General features: G+C 37.7%; 1 protein-coding gene and 1 pseudogene across 1 annotated transcript; both read left to right on the top strand.

Annotated features, from left to right (window-relative positions):
* Positions 1-5,017: 5,017 nt before the first annotated feature.
* On the top strand, positions 5,018-5,962 carry LOC105307658 (olfactory receptor-like protein OLF4). The gene has a single exon (XM_011383219.1). It carries the CDS (start codon positions 5,018-5,020, stop codon positions 5,960-5,962), a length of 945 nt encoding a protein of 314 aa, XP_011381521.1.
* Positions 5,963-12,134: 6,172 nt separating this feature from the next.
* Positions 12,135-12,984, top strand: LOC105307659 (annotated as a pseudogene).
* Positions 12,985-16,282: the final 3,298 nt, after the last annotated feature.

Here is a 16,282-nt window from a genome sequence, read left to right on the forward strand (position 1 = left end):
AGCCATAATCTCCGCTGGTTTCACAATCAGAGGTTGTGGGGATGTCTCTTCCTGGCACTGAAACCCTGGTCAGGGGAGCCCAATGTGGGGAAAGGACCCTTCTTTCCACCAGGGGGATCTCCACAGCCAAGATGTCCCTCCCAATTCTCAACTGCCACACGTGGGTGGGACCTGCTCATTTTGCGTTTTTGCCCCTCATACCAGTCTCGAGGTGGCCTCTTCTGTGCGTCTCCAGTTGCAGGACTTCTTTTCAGCTAAACTTCAGGTGACTCCATAGATGGCTGTTCTGTAGTTTAGCTGAAAATTTGATGTGGTTGTCAGAAGGGCAAACACAACATTTACCTACTTCACCATCTTGACCAGAAGACCTGCCCCACATTAATTTATAAATATAAAAGGTTCTCCTGCATTTTTAGGTAGTAATAATATCCTTTTGTACATATCGTGTTATTTCACATCTATTTCTCTTTATCACGACCTTTTTGCTTTTTGTGGTTAAATGTGCTTTTAAAAATAGCAATCACCTTCCACCTTGTGAAAGTCATTTCTTTACATTCAAATAATGATCACCTAAGCATATTTAATTCCATTTATGTTTCTATAAATAGAAATGATAACTTGTAGATACTGCCTTTATAAAAAAATATTGTGTTTTTCATTTTCTGGTTTGGATAATTTAATCTTTAATTAGAGATCCACGTAGATGTGATTAAATTGTTGTTATTTTATATTCTTTCAGAAGTTTATCCTAGATTTTTATTCAATTTCATTAAATAGAATCATTTGAATCTACAATATTCAACCTGGTTTTACATTTCCTGTTAATCTTTTCCTTTTATGACTTTTCCATTCTTTAACTTTTTTCTATATAAATACGCATATTTATAAAACCACCTAAGTAAGAGAAATAAGCAAGGTCCCTGTTCATTGGAACTTACATTATAATGTAGAAGGCCCAGTATAAAGAAATATGTGTGGTATAATCTCATGTCCTTAGGGATAAATGTATGAAGAAAGGGGAGCAATAGTTGTAGTGTAAGCAAGAGTTTATAAAAGAGGGCTGGGGATGCTTTAGCATGTTAAACAAGGAAAAGTACAAAGACAAGTGTATACTTCTGATGTGACACAAAAATGGTCAAAACTTAAAGGTCAAGAAGAGCAAAGGAAAGATGCTGCAAAGTAAAGCCTCATCCACTACTGGGCCATATAAAAACAAGAGTGATCAAATAAACGTGGAATAGATGCAGGGAGAACAATTAGATCAGGGCTGAGGTGGACACCATGATGAAGCCAGTGGGGCTGTGAAAGTCCAGGCAGTGTGAGGTCCCTCGAGTCCAAAGGAACTGCAGCACCAATGTCAGCTGCCTCTTCTCTCTGCACTTGGCTGTCTGTGGGGTCTTCATTTTTGCTTTTCTCTCATTGGCAGGAACTAGTCTCTTAAAACTAATCTTGCATTATTGCAGTAGAGTCCAGAGTTTTTTGACTGTGTTCCAAAGTAAGACATTCCTTTTACATTGTGATCTAGCATGCCTGAACCAAACACAGCAATACGCACACATGTAGACACTCACACACACACAAACACACACATACACACTCACATGACTGACAAAGAAAACCATAAAACAATTACGTATGTACCTTTACTATAGGTAATACACTCTCATATTTTCTTTTGTGCCTTCTTGATTCTATTCTAATTCTTACAAACCATAGTCTGACACCCTAGTGGGTCCTGATACAGAATATGGAAAACATTCCTCTGGCATGTCCTCCACATCTAGGTCAGTGTTTCCTTCTTCTCTTCCTTCTCTCATCATCAACAATTTCTGTGTGAATGTTCTCTCATCCCTCCATGGAATGCTTATTTATTCAGCTACTGTTCCCAACTCAGCTAAGTCAGGTAGGAGAGTGGTGATGTGTATAACATGGTGTGTGCCTCATAGCATTCACTGTGTCGCAGGAAGAAAAGACATAGAATTTTTTTTAATTACATGATGAAGACCCAAACACCTAAATTAAGTGCATGAAAATGTGTCCTTCTCCTGTGACAACGTTAAGGAAAAAAAAAGATTTATGAAGGAGAAGATGCAGGCAATCTGAAAGAGGATGTAGAGTTTGGAGGACAGAGAGGTGGTGAAATATTGCCAAAAGGCCAATGGAGAGGCTCCAAAAATGGGTGTGTAGATACCGTGAGCCTAAAGCTGTGGCATCAAGTGAAGCTGGGAGTCAAGTTAAATGTTTGGGAGTAAGTGTGAGTGAAGGTAGGGAGTGCCCTGTGAGAGTGAAGCTGGCAGAAAAGTTGCAAAGAGTTGAGCTCTTATTTGAAGCTACAGAATTTTGGCTTCTGTCTCCTTTGGGGAGTCACTAGGGGAGGAATTTATATCAGGGAGTTTAATGTCAGCTTTGATTACAAAGCTGATCAGAAATTCCTCTTTTAGGCTTTAGGAATATCTATTTGGTTAGAGGGCTCCATCATGTGATAGAAGGAAGAGAAGACAGGAATTGAAATGCGGCTGTGGAATTGGAGACCGAGAGGTGGGGAAGCGATGGAGACACTGGAGAGGTAGAAGAAAATAATCAGCCTCATCTCATCACAGGGGTAACCTCTCATTTACCCACAGGAAGGAACTGTGCTAATCATGTTACACATATTGTTCAAATCTGTCACCATTCTGTATGAATACCACTCTCTGCAGTATTTGGGTGAAGATATTAACATTTAGACTGGTCTAGTTGTCTGTCCTTTTTCAGAAAGCTAAAAGGTGGTAGATCTGAGAATCAAAACCACATTTTCTGCTTCCAAAAATTCTGCACTTAATGTCATTTCTAAAAATCTCTTCTCATTTCAGCTTTAAAAAAAAAAAAGCATTTTTCATGCATGTATTTCCCTTTGTAAATTGCAGATTTATTCTCTCGGCACATTTTTCTAGTGGGATGTTTGTTTTTAAGGTGTCTTAACAGCATAAAGATATTGCTATTTTCTCATTTGAATAAATTGTTATTTCCTATTTTGTTAATTATTCTGGCCTCAAGCAAGGGGATATAACTGGAGTTGGCATGTTGCCAAAAAAAGGTTGTATTCTCCTCATCACAATCTCTCAGGGATGCCCAACCCCCTGCCACAGCTTATTAGATTCTCTCTCTCTTTCTCTCTCTCTCTCTCTCTCTCTCTCTCTCTCTCTCTCTCTCTCTCTCTCTGATTTTATCTCTTTTATTTAAATATTTTTTAAGTACAGGGCAGAAAAAAGTTATATCAAAATGGAGTCCCATTTTTACATCTCTGTGGAGTCTTACCAACTGGAATTTGGTACTGTTTCTATATTGTCTCAAAGAAGATAATCTGTTGACAACTTGCTTATCATTTCTTTCCTCATTATTGTTTCTGGGGATGAGTAGAGACTGGTAGTAACATGGCCCCAGGAGGACATAGTGTATATAGTTTGTAGAGCATGAGCAATTCTCAAGGCAGGGGTACCTAGATCATATACTCCAAAATGTGTTCTTTAAAATATAAATGCAGAATGCCAATCAACATATGGAAATAAAGAAGAGAACATTTCCATTCTAGAATTCCCTGGAAATAAAATAAAGAAAGCGTGAGGAACAACACGTAATTGAGGAATCTCTTTGTCTTGAAGTCTCATCTGTAACAGACAGGCCATCTCATTCCTCCACATTCTCTGACACCATCCCTATCATCTCTCTCTTGTTCATTCTCCTCACCGCATGGCTTCCTTTTGAGCATTGATTACTTGAGACAAATGTCAACCTCAGGACCTTTGCACTGGCTCTTTCCCATGCAAGCTACAGACGCCCCCAGAAATCTTCCTGTCTTCCCCTTTGTCTTCCTTGAGATCTCTGTTCAAATGGTACCTTGTTTGCATGTCTTTCTCAATTCTAGCACAAATAACAACACATCCAGTCTCTTTTATATCTACTTTCTTTTTCTTCAAAGCGCCTCTACAGATGGACATCATATATGATATTTCATTTTTTATTAGTTTCAAGTATACAGTACATTGGTTAGGCATTTATATAGTTTATAAAACGATCCCCCTATTTGCTCCTTCTCTCCTCTGGTTTTCCACCTAGCCAATATATTACTGCTAACTACATTTCCTAGGCTGTGCTTCCCATCCTCATGACCATCTATCAACTACTAATTTGTACTTCTTTAATACTTCACCCCATTCTCTCAGCCCAGAACCTCCCCTCTACTCTGTTCATCACTAAATTGTCCTCTATATTTGTGAGTCTGTTTTTGATTAATCTGTTCTTTTTGTTCCTTAAATGTTCTCAGAAAACTAAGAGTCACTGAAAAAAGAAATTGAAGAAGATACAAATAAATGGAAGCATACACTGTGCCCATGGGTAGGAAGAATCAACATAATTAACATGGTCATACTACCCAAAGCAATCTATAGATTCAATGCAATCCCTATCAAAATACCATTGGCATTTTTCAGAGAGCTAGGACAAATAATCCTAAAATTTATTTAGAAACATAAAAGACCACAAATAGCCACAGTAATCTTGAGAAAGACAAACTAAGTTGGAAGTATCACACTACCTGATATCAAACTATATTACAAGGCTACAGTGATCACAACAGCATGATATTTTATTTTTTTATATTTTTCCCCATCACTGAATTATAGGAAATCTGTTTCTCTGGACCCTACACTCCTTGATGAGAAAATGGTTAGGACTCAGTGTATAGTACTCAAATATAATACAGAATTTCTCATGAAACCTGTAAAATACATGATTTATAGGGGAAATGCTGAGAATGGGACTAGAATTGGTAATCAGAGCTATCACAAGACGTTTTTTAAAAGGGATCAGATTTCTACAAAATTATATATGCATACATACATATAATATGTATGTGTATATAGAGAGAGAACAAAATAGAAATTGTAGAATTTCAACATGTTAGTATCATCCATGTGTAAAAATTAATCAGTTTTGTTTGTTTGTTTGTTTGTTTCATTTTAGTCATCGCCTCCACCACATGGAACCAGGAAATGATACACAAATTTCAGAATTTCTTTTTCTGGGCCTTTCAGAGGAACCAGAACTGCAGCCCCTCATATTTGGGCTTTTCCTCTCCATGTACCTGATCACTATGGTTGGAAACGTGCTCATCATCCTGGCCATCAGCTCAGACTCCCACCTCTACACACCCATGTACTTCTTCCTCTCAAACCTGTCCTTGGTGGACATCTGTTTTACCTCCACCACCATCCCAAAGATGCTGGTGAACATCCAAACTCAGAGCAAAGTCATTACCTATGAAGGCTGCATCACACAACTGTACTTTTTCCTATTCTTTGGAGCATTCGATGACTTTCTCCTAACCTTGATGGCCTATGACCGCTTTGTGGCCATCTGTCACCCCCTGCACTACACGGTCATCATGAACCCCCAGCTCTGTGGACTGCTGCTTCTGGTGTGCTGGATCATGAGCATCCTATATTCTTTGTTACAAAGCTTAATGGTGTTGAGGCTATCCTTCTGTACAGATTTGGAAATCCCCCACTTTTTCTGTGAACTCAATCAGATGATTAAACTTGCCTGTTCTGATGCTTTTCTTAATAACATGGTGATGTATTCTGGAGTTGGGCTGATGGGTGTTGGTCCCCTCATTGGTATCCTTTACTCTTACTCTAAGATCATTTCTTGCATACGTGGAATGTCATCAGCTCAGGGGAAGTATAAAGCATTTTCTACCTGTGCATCTCACTTATCAGTTGTCTCCTTATTTTATTGTACAGGTCTAGGAGTGTACCTCAGCTCTGCTGCTACCCACAGCTCACAGTCAAGTGCAGTAGCCTCAGTGATGTACACTGTGGTCACACCCATGCTGAACCCCTTCATCTACAGTCTGAGGAACAAAGACATACAGGTGTCTCTAAAAAAATTCTTTGGGATGGCAGGAATAAAAATAACAAAATAATCAATGCTATTGTTGAATATCAGAACATATGCCAAAAATTATAAAACAGCAGATTATTATAATTAGCTTCAGTTTTGTTTGCCTCATATTTTATCAGTTAACTAATGCTGTATAACAAACTATCCTAAATCGAAGGATTTATTTCAAATGAGGTTATATGATGGGAGTTGTTCTTATCTCTGCTGAGATACTCATGGGTCCACATCAGCTAGGAGTCTACATTGTGTTTCTCCAGCTTATCCATGATGTTGTGTAAGGCTGTAATGCACCCCTGTCTTGAACCAATTTATGACAGTTTATTTATATATGTAGTATAATCTAGTATAAAAAAAAACGAGTTTACCAAAAGTAATTTTCCATAAATTAATGTCACTGTTTTTATATCCATATAAAACACTTTGCTTTCTACCAAATAATATTTCTCCCTCCTCCATTAAAGTGTGATTCAGCTACCTGTGCTCTACATCCTACCTTGAGCCATGTCATTAGATTATTTTTGCTGCACTTTTTTTCTTTTTCAAAATTATTGAAATGACATTGGTTAATAAAATCAAATATTTTCAAGAGTATCATTCAATAATACATCATATGTATATTGCATTGTGTGTTCCCACCCAAGTTAAATTTCCTTTCATCACCAAATATTTGATGCCCTTCTGGTACATATTTAAAAATTTAAATTTACTGAATTAAAATGACCTTACAGAATTAAGAGTATATATTGCATGGGTTTATTAATACATAATTCAAGGAAGTGTACGAAAGCTTTAATTGCATTGTTATATAACTGTGAAAAATTGCATCTCCTTTAGCCTCATATTTCTTATGGCAATATGGGATAATAATAATTCCGATGCATGACGTACACAAGAAATGAATTCTGTAAAACTATTTTTTTAGTCCAAAAGCTCTTTCATGAGTTAGTAGTTTGTATATTTGTGTATTTATATATTTTTAGTAAACATACTAACTTGCATATATGCATATATACAGACTCAATGATCCCATTTTTTTATGTTGAAAAGAAATTTTAGACAACGTTGGAGTGGATAAAAATGAATACAATGATAGGTTAAATTGACATAAAAATTTTAAAATGCAGAAATGTAGACACAAAGATTTAAAATGGATTGGTTTTCTCTAATTTTAATAATGAATTATTTTCTTATATTGTTTAAAGTCCTCAAATTCAGAACCACATTTACATTTATGCAATGGGGAAATCTCTGTACCTGCTAATGGGGAAATGCCCAATTTGACTTTTAATTTTTTCTTCTACTTAATATGAGTTTCAACACAAAATGTTTTAACCCAAAAAAAGAAAAATGAATGAACCAAGATGTTTAAAGTAGTTTCCTCAAAAATAAATTATTGGATAAATGTCTGTATAACATTTCTATTGTTGCTATAACTAATCACCACACTAGAATTTAAATATATATATATTTATTCACCTATAGTTCTGGAGGTAAGAAGCCTGATGAGACAATGGACGAAAACTTAGTTTTCTACAAGATTAGTTCCTTCTGGAGGCTCCAAGAGAGAATCTGTTTCCTCTCCTATTCCAGCTTTTCATGGCCACAAGCATTCCTTGGCTCATGGCCCTTTCTCCATCTTCAAAGCCTGCTATGTAGAATCTTACTGTCTTCCTCTGATTCCAACTATTCTTCCTTCCTGTTCCACGTTCTAGGATGATGGTGATGACATTAGTCTCACCCGCATAATCACGTCCAATGTTATCATAAAGGCATTTGACTAGCCAAACTATCTCATCTGCTACTGTAATCCTACCTTGTGGTGAAAAATAATGTATTAAAAGTTTCTGGGAATTATAATGTGAATGTCTTTTGGAAGCTCTTATGCTTCTTAATATAAATTTTTTTCAGAAATATTATATAATGTCACCCAAGGGCCCTTATACAAAAGAATCAAACAGGTATTTTTTAGAATTATATCATATGATGTTATTCATACATCCTTATATAAAATAATTGAACAATGAATTCATAATAGCCTCTGGAATGAGTGAACACCTTATTTGTTCAAAGTAACATCCAAAAATGATTTTTGGTTCAGAAGACGTAAAACTATCTGCACCTAACTCTAAACACAGAACTACAGCCTTGCTACTCAAACAATGGTCCTCAGACCAGGACCTGCAGCATCAACATCACCTGGGAGAATGTTCGATTCTCAGAATCTCTAGACTAACATGATCTGCATTTGAAGTAGAATCCTGGGTAACTCATATGAACACTGAATTAGAAGAAGTGCTGGTCCAGACTAGGTTTTTCTCACCTTCTCAGTTAGACATAATTACTTGTGTTGGGTGTTGTAAGTGTTTCACAGCCTCCCTAGACATTGTCAAATATCCCAGAGGAAACAGCATCTCTGATTGGAAATCACTGACCCAGAGTTTGAAAACTGGAAGCATCCTGACAGATCCTAATCAAGAACCATCCCTCACTCAGTTTGTAACTTCAGGTAGATCAATAAACTCCTTCAAGCCCCATTTCTGCAAAAGGGAATTGAGTTTGTAATAGTACTACCTCATAAAAACAGACCTTTTAAAAAACTTAAATCAGACCAAGTCTGTAGGATGTTAAATTCAGATTACATGGCATAAAAATATTGAAATGTATCTCTCATAATTAACAAATACTTTATAATGAGGCCCTGAATGACAGCTTTTACTTTGTGATATAAGTACAAAATTTATCATTATTTTGACAAATGAGTCAGGAAGCCAAAGTGTGGCCCGGGATTGCATATCAAGAGGAACCCCGCTCTCCTCTTGTTAAAAAGGAAATAGCAATTCTCTGGAGACATCAGGGCTGAGTCTCATCACAAATCAGTGCTTTACAGATCCATGGGACCTAGTCTTGACAGATTTTTTATTCTCAGACTTTGGAGAAAACATGAAGTCAGGGTTGAAATAAGGTGGTGGAAGGTTAGAGTTCAGGGAGATCAAGGACACAAAGTCGTAAAAACTAAATTCATTTGACTTCTAACCTGGTCTCTTGGGTCAGAGAATCATTAGGAAAAATTTCCTTTCTGTTATTCCAGAGGCCCAGAGAGAAATTATGTGCTTAGAGGTTGGAATAACAGGAGGGAGGTGCCTGATGAGCAGATAGAGAGTGGTAATACTTCCTCTGTGCAGTCCCTCAGCTTGTACAGCGTTGGTGGACAGGACATGGTTGTTGCTTTTGACTCCTAAGCTGGCTCAGAACTGATGCTTCACTCCCTTCTGCTGTCTTGTCTGGAGACAGAGCTTCAGTCTCCATCACAAATTACCCAGGGAGGAATTCAGACTTCCAGACAGAGTCCTTCCTCTCAGAGACCCCATCCATGTGAGTCTGAGAGCCCAGCAGTTCAGGAGAGCATCAGAGAGAATGGAACCTGAGAACTCTTACCCAAGTCACATGAGAGCACAATCAGCTCAGCCCAGAGATAAGTGATCACTGTTATATTTTTGGTTAAGTAATTTATCATTAATTTATTTATTATTTTATCAAGCATGTGTATGCAGTACAGGAATTATAGTTGATGATTATGTCATAGGAATGAGGGTCCAGTTGGGTGAAAACATGAATTCAGACACTATAGAATGAGTGAGATGCATAAAATGATTGCAATAAAATGATAATTATTTGAGTTTTGTTGGTCGAGGAGTAGGAAATAGAGTGCTAGGTGTGGAAGATGGTGCAGTGAAGTGAGAGTGTTTGCATTAAATTTCTAAGATGGGTTGTATTTGAGCATGTCTTGTATTCATTGAAAAGAACCAGACCAGTGGAAATAGATATTACCTTGCAACAGCAGTTCATGACACATCCATTACAGTATCTTCTCTTATGCTCAGTATTCAAATGAAAAAAGTTATTTAATAAGTCGAAAGAGGAGTACCAAAGAGTTTCGCTTTGAATTATTTCATTACTGATGAGGGTGCATATATTTTGGGTTTGTTAACCATTTACTTTCTCTATTGAAACAGTAGGAATTCCTGTCTCATACTTCGCCTTTCCCTCCAGTGATCATTATTCCATATCTTGAATGAGAAATTCTGTCATGGACTTGAGGAATATGAATGGAGGACTGACCAAATGCTAGGCAAAGAATAGAGGGTGCAGAGAAACCAATGATTTTGCAATTCAGAGAAGGAGAAATTAAGGTCACAGGTTGTATCTTAAATTTAATGCATCAAAAGCATTGTAGTCAGACCATGTTCCATATATCCAGTGATGACTTCACTGTACCAGCTAATGGGGTAGAATATCTTCAACTCGATTTAAAGTTTATTTTCTCCTTCATATGGGTTTTCAATGTAATATTCCCTTATTCAAAAGATGCTAATGAATGAATGGAGAGGCTTCGACTCAGTTCCCTCAGCAAATTTTATTGAATAAATATCTGTATTAGATTCTATTGCTGCTGTAAAATATTTCCACACTACTTGTTTAAAACAAATATATGCGCTCATATTTCTGAGTGTCAGAAGCTTGAATGCTTCTCATGGCTAATAGCAAGATGTCTGCAGGGATGGGTTCCTTCTAACATCTCAGAGTAAAATCTGTTTTCTTTCCAGTTCTAGTTTGCATTCTGGCCACTTGCATTCTCTGTCTCATGGCCCCTCTTCAATCTCCAAAGTCAGCAATGTAGCATTTTCACCTTGTCTCTTCTGCTTCTAGAGGTGCCTTAGTCCCATCTAGATTATCCTGACTCATCTTCTACCTTAAATTCATCTGATTAGCAACCCTATTTCATCTGCTCCCCTAATCCTCCCTGCTATAAAAATACCGTATTCAAAGGCTCTGGGGCTTAGGCTGTGGACGTCTTGGAGGTTTTTAATCTGCCCCCCTATGAATTCTATTTCAAAAGCTTATATGTCACTCAAGGTCCCTTAAGTGAAAGAAATAAACACAGAATTTATCACAACCTCTGGAATGAGTAAATACACTATTTTTTTTTAAATTACATTTAAAGACGGTATCTGGTTCAGAAAACCTAAAACTACCTACATCTGACTCTAACAGAGTCAGAGAGTGGTCCACAGACCAGGACCTACAGCTTAACACCACCTGGGAGATTGATTCTCAGAGTCTCTGTGCCTATAAAGATTTGCATTTGAACTAGAATCCATCTGTCGCACCCTGCACTACACAGGCATTATAAACCCCTGGCTCTGTGGACTCTTGGTTATGGTGTCCTGGATCATGAGTGCTCTGGTTTCCTTGTTAGAAAGGGTGACTCACATACACATTGAAGTTAAAGAATTGCTGCTCTATACTAGGTTCTCTCAACTTTTACCATTGATATTTGGGAAAGAATAATAATTACTGGGGTACTTTCCTATGGATTGTCAGTATTTAGCAGTACCCCTTCAGAAATTGCCAGATACCCAAGGGGCAAAATCATTTCAGGATGAGAACCACTGCCTAGGAGCAGCCTGAAAATATAATCAAGATCCAACAGATACTCTGGTATTAATTTTGAGCACATTACTAACCCCTTCTGCTCCACCCCAGGGCCTTTGTGCTGACCATTTTCTACGGGGTACACATTTGCCCACATAACTTTGCATCTCTGTCCTTTTCTTTCTTTAAGTCTCTGTTCAAATGTCATCTTGTTTTCAGGTCTTATCTAAGTACCTGTAAGAAATAGAACGCCCTAATCACTTTCTCCTTCAGAGTGGCTTTCCTTTTCTTCACACTATCTGTCACTATCTAAAATGTTATATGTTTTTATCATTTTCTTCCACATTCTTTCTTCATCATTGACTCACAGCCTAGACAATGCCCAAACATGGCTAGCAAACAATATTTTGGAAATGCATAAAGAATTTCTCATTAACAATGTAAAATACATGAACCCTCTGAAGAAAAAGCAGAATGGGACAAAAATTCCTAATCGGAAATGGCACAGGACTCCAAGAGGGAACTAGATTCATATAAAAATATTGAAATTAATTTCTTAACTGCAAAATATAAACTCTAGTATTAAAACTATGTGAGTAATGCGAGTTTGTATAAAAATTACTCACGTTGCTTTCCTCTTTCTTGTAAGTCGCCTCCACCACATGGAGCCAGACAATCTTACAAGAGTTTCAGAATTTCTTCTTCTGGGACTTTCAGAAGAACCAGAACTGCAGCCCTGCATATTTGAGCTCTTCCTCTCCATGTACCTGATCACTATGGTTGGAAACGTGCTCATCATCCTGGCCATCAGCTCAGACCTCCACCTCCACACACCCATGTACTTCTTCCTCTGCAACCTGTCCTTGGTGGACATCTGTTTCACCTCCACCACCATCCCAAAGATGCTGGTGAACATCCAAACTCAGAGCGAAGTCATTACCTATGAAGGTTGCATCACACAACTGTACTTTTTCCTATTCTTTGGAGCATTCGATGACTTCCTCCTAACCTTGATGGCCTATGACCACTTTGTGGCCATCTGTCACTCCCTGCACTACATGGTCATCATGAACTCCCGGCTCTGTGGACTTTTAGTTTTGGTGTCCTGGATCGTGAGTGCTCTGGTTTCCTTGTTAGAAAGCATAATGGAGTTGAGTCTATCCTTCTGTGCAGGCTTGGAAATCCCCCATTTTACCTGTGAACTAAATCAGATGATTAAATTTGCCTGTTCTGACACCTTTCTTAATAACATGGTGTTGTATTTTGAAACTGTGCTGCTGGATAGTTGTCCCCTGGCTGATATCTTTTACTCTTACTCTAAGATAGTGTTCTCCATACATGGAATGTCATCAGCTCAGGGGAAGTAAAAAGCATTTTCTACCTGTGTGTCTCACCTCTCGGTTGTCTCCTTATTTTATAGTACAAGCCTAGGAATATACCTCAGCTCTGCTGCTACCCACAGTTCACAGTCAAGTGCAGTAGCCTCAGTGATGTACACAGTGGTCACACCCATGCTGAACCCCTTCATCTACAGTCTCAGGAATAAAGACATAAAGAGAGCCCTGCAAATATTCTCTGGGATGGCAACTACAAAAGGGACAATTGTCCTGAGGCTGAAAAATTTCCCTTGACTTCATTGTTCACACGTCAGAACCAGAAATTGTAAGTTTTTAATCAGATTGTGGTTGGAGCACTTGCTTCTTTTATTCGTGTCCTAGAATTTTCATTTGTTTGAGTTTAACTTCTCTATACTATTTAAGTAACCACTTTATTAAGCTTCCTAATCTGTCTGTTGTATAGACAGCTTTCTCCCTGTCCTTTTTCCTACAACTACAATGTTTTTTCCAACCTTGAGCAGAAAATTTGGAAATATTTATTTCTTTAATGGGCAACATGGATTTCTTAAAAATAATGTCTTCTCATATGACATATATCACTATAAATAATTTGTTCTTGTTTTACAAATGAAATAGTCATAAGTGGTATTAATCATGTGGAAAAAAATTTCACTTGGCTCATAAGTCCATTGATATAATTTTATTTCAGGAAAATCTGAAATCTCAGTTTTCACTTTGGTATCTCTCATTCTATTTAATCAGTACCTTAACTACTACTCCTGATAATGTAGACTTCATCATTGTTCCCTTTAAGTCTCAGCCTGTTGATAGTGATGCTATAGGTGAGGAAGGCCTCGGTCACTGGCTTGGGCCCCTACTGCTTGTTACTCAGACCAGAGTCAACATTGTAGATGGATTAGCATTTGTGGTCCTTATTATTTTTGTAATAGCATCGGAGAATTATGAAAACACCAGGTTTATTACTCACAGATTCTGGTAAAGCCAGAGAATTAAAACCCCCAGAAAAATATGTCTAATACAAAATATGTTTGTAAGTTAGTTTACACTAACAGCCACTGGCAGGAAGTCACATGGCTCCCTGTTAACCATTATAGAAAGTGTTCGGCCGAGGACTGACCAGTTAGACTACTGGAAGCACAAATAACCAAGTCATGGAGATACTAATAGCATGCGATGAGTAAGAGCACAAGTCATAGAACTCCCACTCCTGAACACCAGGATAACCTACTGACCAGCGTTGCTAAGATGTTTTCAGCCCACAAAGCCAACAAGCACCCCACCAGAATCTCCCTGAAACCAGACAAGGCAACACCAGGATGGAAGTAGATAATTAGTAGATGAAAATTAGCCACTTACTTAATTAAGGACCAATCAGTGAGACCCACGACTCCAAACCCCTTACTCATGATTCCTCATCATCTTTGATCTATATTAACCTCTTATCTGTAAGCCATCGAGGAGTTCGGGCTTTTGAGCACCGGCTTTCCCGCTCTTCTTGGTAGCACTGTTTTCAATAAAATAGCCAATATTTTTTCAATGCGAAAACTCTGTGTCAATTCTCATTGATTTGCTGTGCACTTGGGTGGGTACAAATTCACTTTTGGTTAGTTCAATTTTACTGGAGGGCACACAGCACACCCAAGACCACACAGGAAGGTTTGAGTGGGTGAGAGAGAGAGAGGGAGGGAGGGGGAGAGAGAAAGAGAGAGAGAGAGAGAGAGAGAGAGAGAGAGAGAGAGAGAATGGATAGAGGGCTCCAATGGCAGAGTGACTAAGGTTTTGTGTATTTGCATTTTATTAGCAAATTTAAAACAAGTGTAACTAGAGTGTGAGAAGAGAAAAGCAGGGTAACTCACGTAGTCAAGTATCTAGGTTACCCAGGGCTTTCGAAAGGGGACCTTTCTTGGTTGGGTGGTCTAGGTGCTTATCTAGTAGCCATGTCATATAGCTGGTGATAAAGACTGATCCGAACTTTAAGCAAATGAAAATTGCTCAGGAGGGTCTACAAGAGGAGCTAGGGCTTATGGAATTACTCGCACTCTATGTAATCGCGAGAACCTTACAGGAAGAACTTTTATATTTATAATAATGTTGCAGGAAGCGAAACCTGACAGAGGAAACTGGACGCTCAGACAACTTTGTTAGAGAAAGGAGAATTTATTGGCTGTCGGAGCGCGTGGGGGTTAACAACACCATGTACAAGCTCCCCTTGGTTAGATTTATTACAGTTTATATACCTCTGCAGTCTCCATGCAAGGAGCCTCATAAAATTAGTTAGGAAATATTGCCTCTTTTTCAATTTTTTGGAAAAGTTTGAGAAGAATAGGTATTAAATCTTTGAATATTTGGTAGAATTCACTGTTGAAGCCATCTGGTCCTGGACTTTTACTTTTCGGTAGGTTTTTTATGATTGTTCCAATTTCCATACTGTTGATAGGTATAATTAGATTTTCCAGTTCTTCATAATTCAGTCTAGGAAGGTTATATCTTTCTAAGAACTTATCCATTTCTTCTAGGCTATTAAATTTGGTGTCGTATAATTTTTTTATGTTATTCTTGTACGATCCTTTGTATTTCAGTAATATCTGTCAGAACTTCTCTTCCATTTCCAATTTTGTTTATGTCCTTTCTCTTTGCCTTAGTGAGTCTAGCCAGGAGTTTGTCAATGTTATTAATCTTCTCCAAGAACCAGCTGTTTGTTGCATTTCTTTTTTCTTTTGTCTACTTTTTTCTCAATTTCATTTACTTCTGCTCCTTCCTTCTGCTGACTTTGGACTTCTTTCATTCTTCATTTTCTAGTTTTTAAAAATGTAATCTCAGATTGTGTATTTGGAATTGTTCTTGATTCTTAAGATAGATCTGTAATGATATGAACTTTCCTCTTGTTACCACTGTCCCAAAAGTTTTGATATGTTGTACTTTCATTCTCGTTTGTTTCTATGTATCTCTTGATCTCTCTTTTTATTTCTTCTCTGACCCAGTCCGTTTTCTTCTGTGTGTGCCTTGTCTCCATTTCCATTTGCAGATTCCGATCTTTACTCCCTCCCCTTTTCTGTTTTTATTGTCTCAAATTATCCCTAATTATATGTTCATTTCTAAGTTGCAGTAGATGTTGTCTTCTCTCTTTAAGTGGTTTGTTGTTTTTTTTTTTTTAGCCTTCTTTAACCTTTAATCATTATGTAACATTTAAGCTTATAATACCCTGTTCTTAATAAGGGTTACACTTTCCTGCTTCTGTCCGCCTGTTAGTTATCTTACTTTTGTTTCAGGTGGAATGACCCCTTTCACTATTTACTTTAACTCAAGCCTTCTGGTAGAAAATTCCCTCAGCTTTTGTATGTCTGGAAAGGTCTTTATTTCTCTTTCATATCTAAAGGAGAGCTTTGCTGGATATATTATTCTTGGCTAGTAATTTCTTTCTTTCAATAGTTTGAATATTTAGTTCCACTCCCTCTTTGCTTATAAGGTTTGTGCTGAGAAGTTCAATAATAATCTAATGAGTTTTCTTTTATAGTTACCATCTTCTTTTCCCAGGATGTCTTGAATTCTTT

Source organism: Pteropus vampyrus, unplaced genomic scaffold (genome assembly GCF_000151845.1).
Source record: "Pteropus vampyrus isolate Shadow unplaced genomic scaffold, Pvam_2.0 Scaffold507, whole genome shotgun sequence".
NCBI lineage: Eukaryota > Metazoa > Chordata > Mammalia > Chiroptera > Pteropodidae > Pteropus > Pteropus vampyrus.

Coding starts and splice junctions, on each gene's coding strand:
- LOC105307658 (XM_011383219.1), top strand. CDS start 5,018: ATGGAACCAGGAAATGATACACAAATTTCAGAATTTCTTTTTCTGGGC.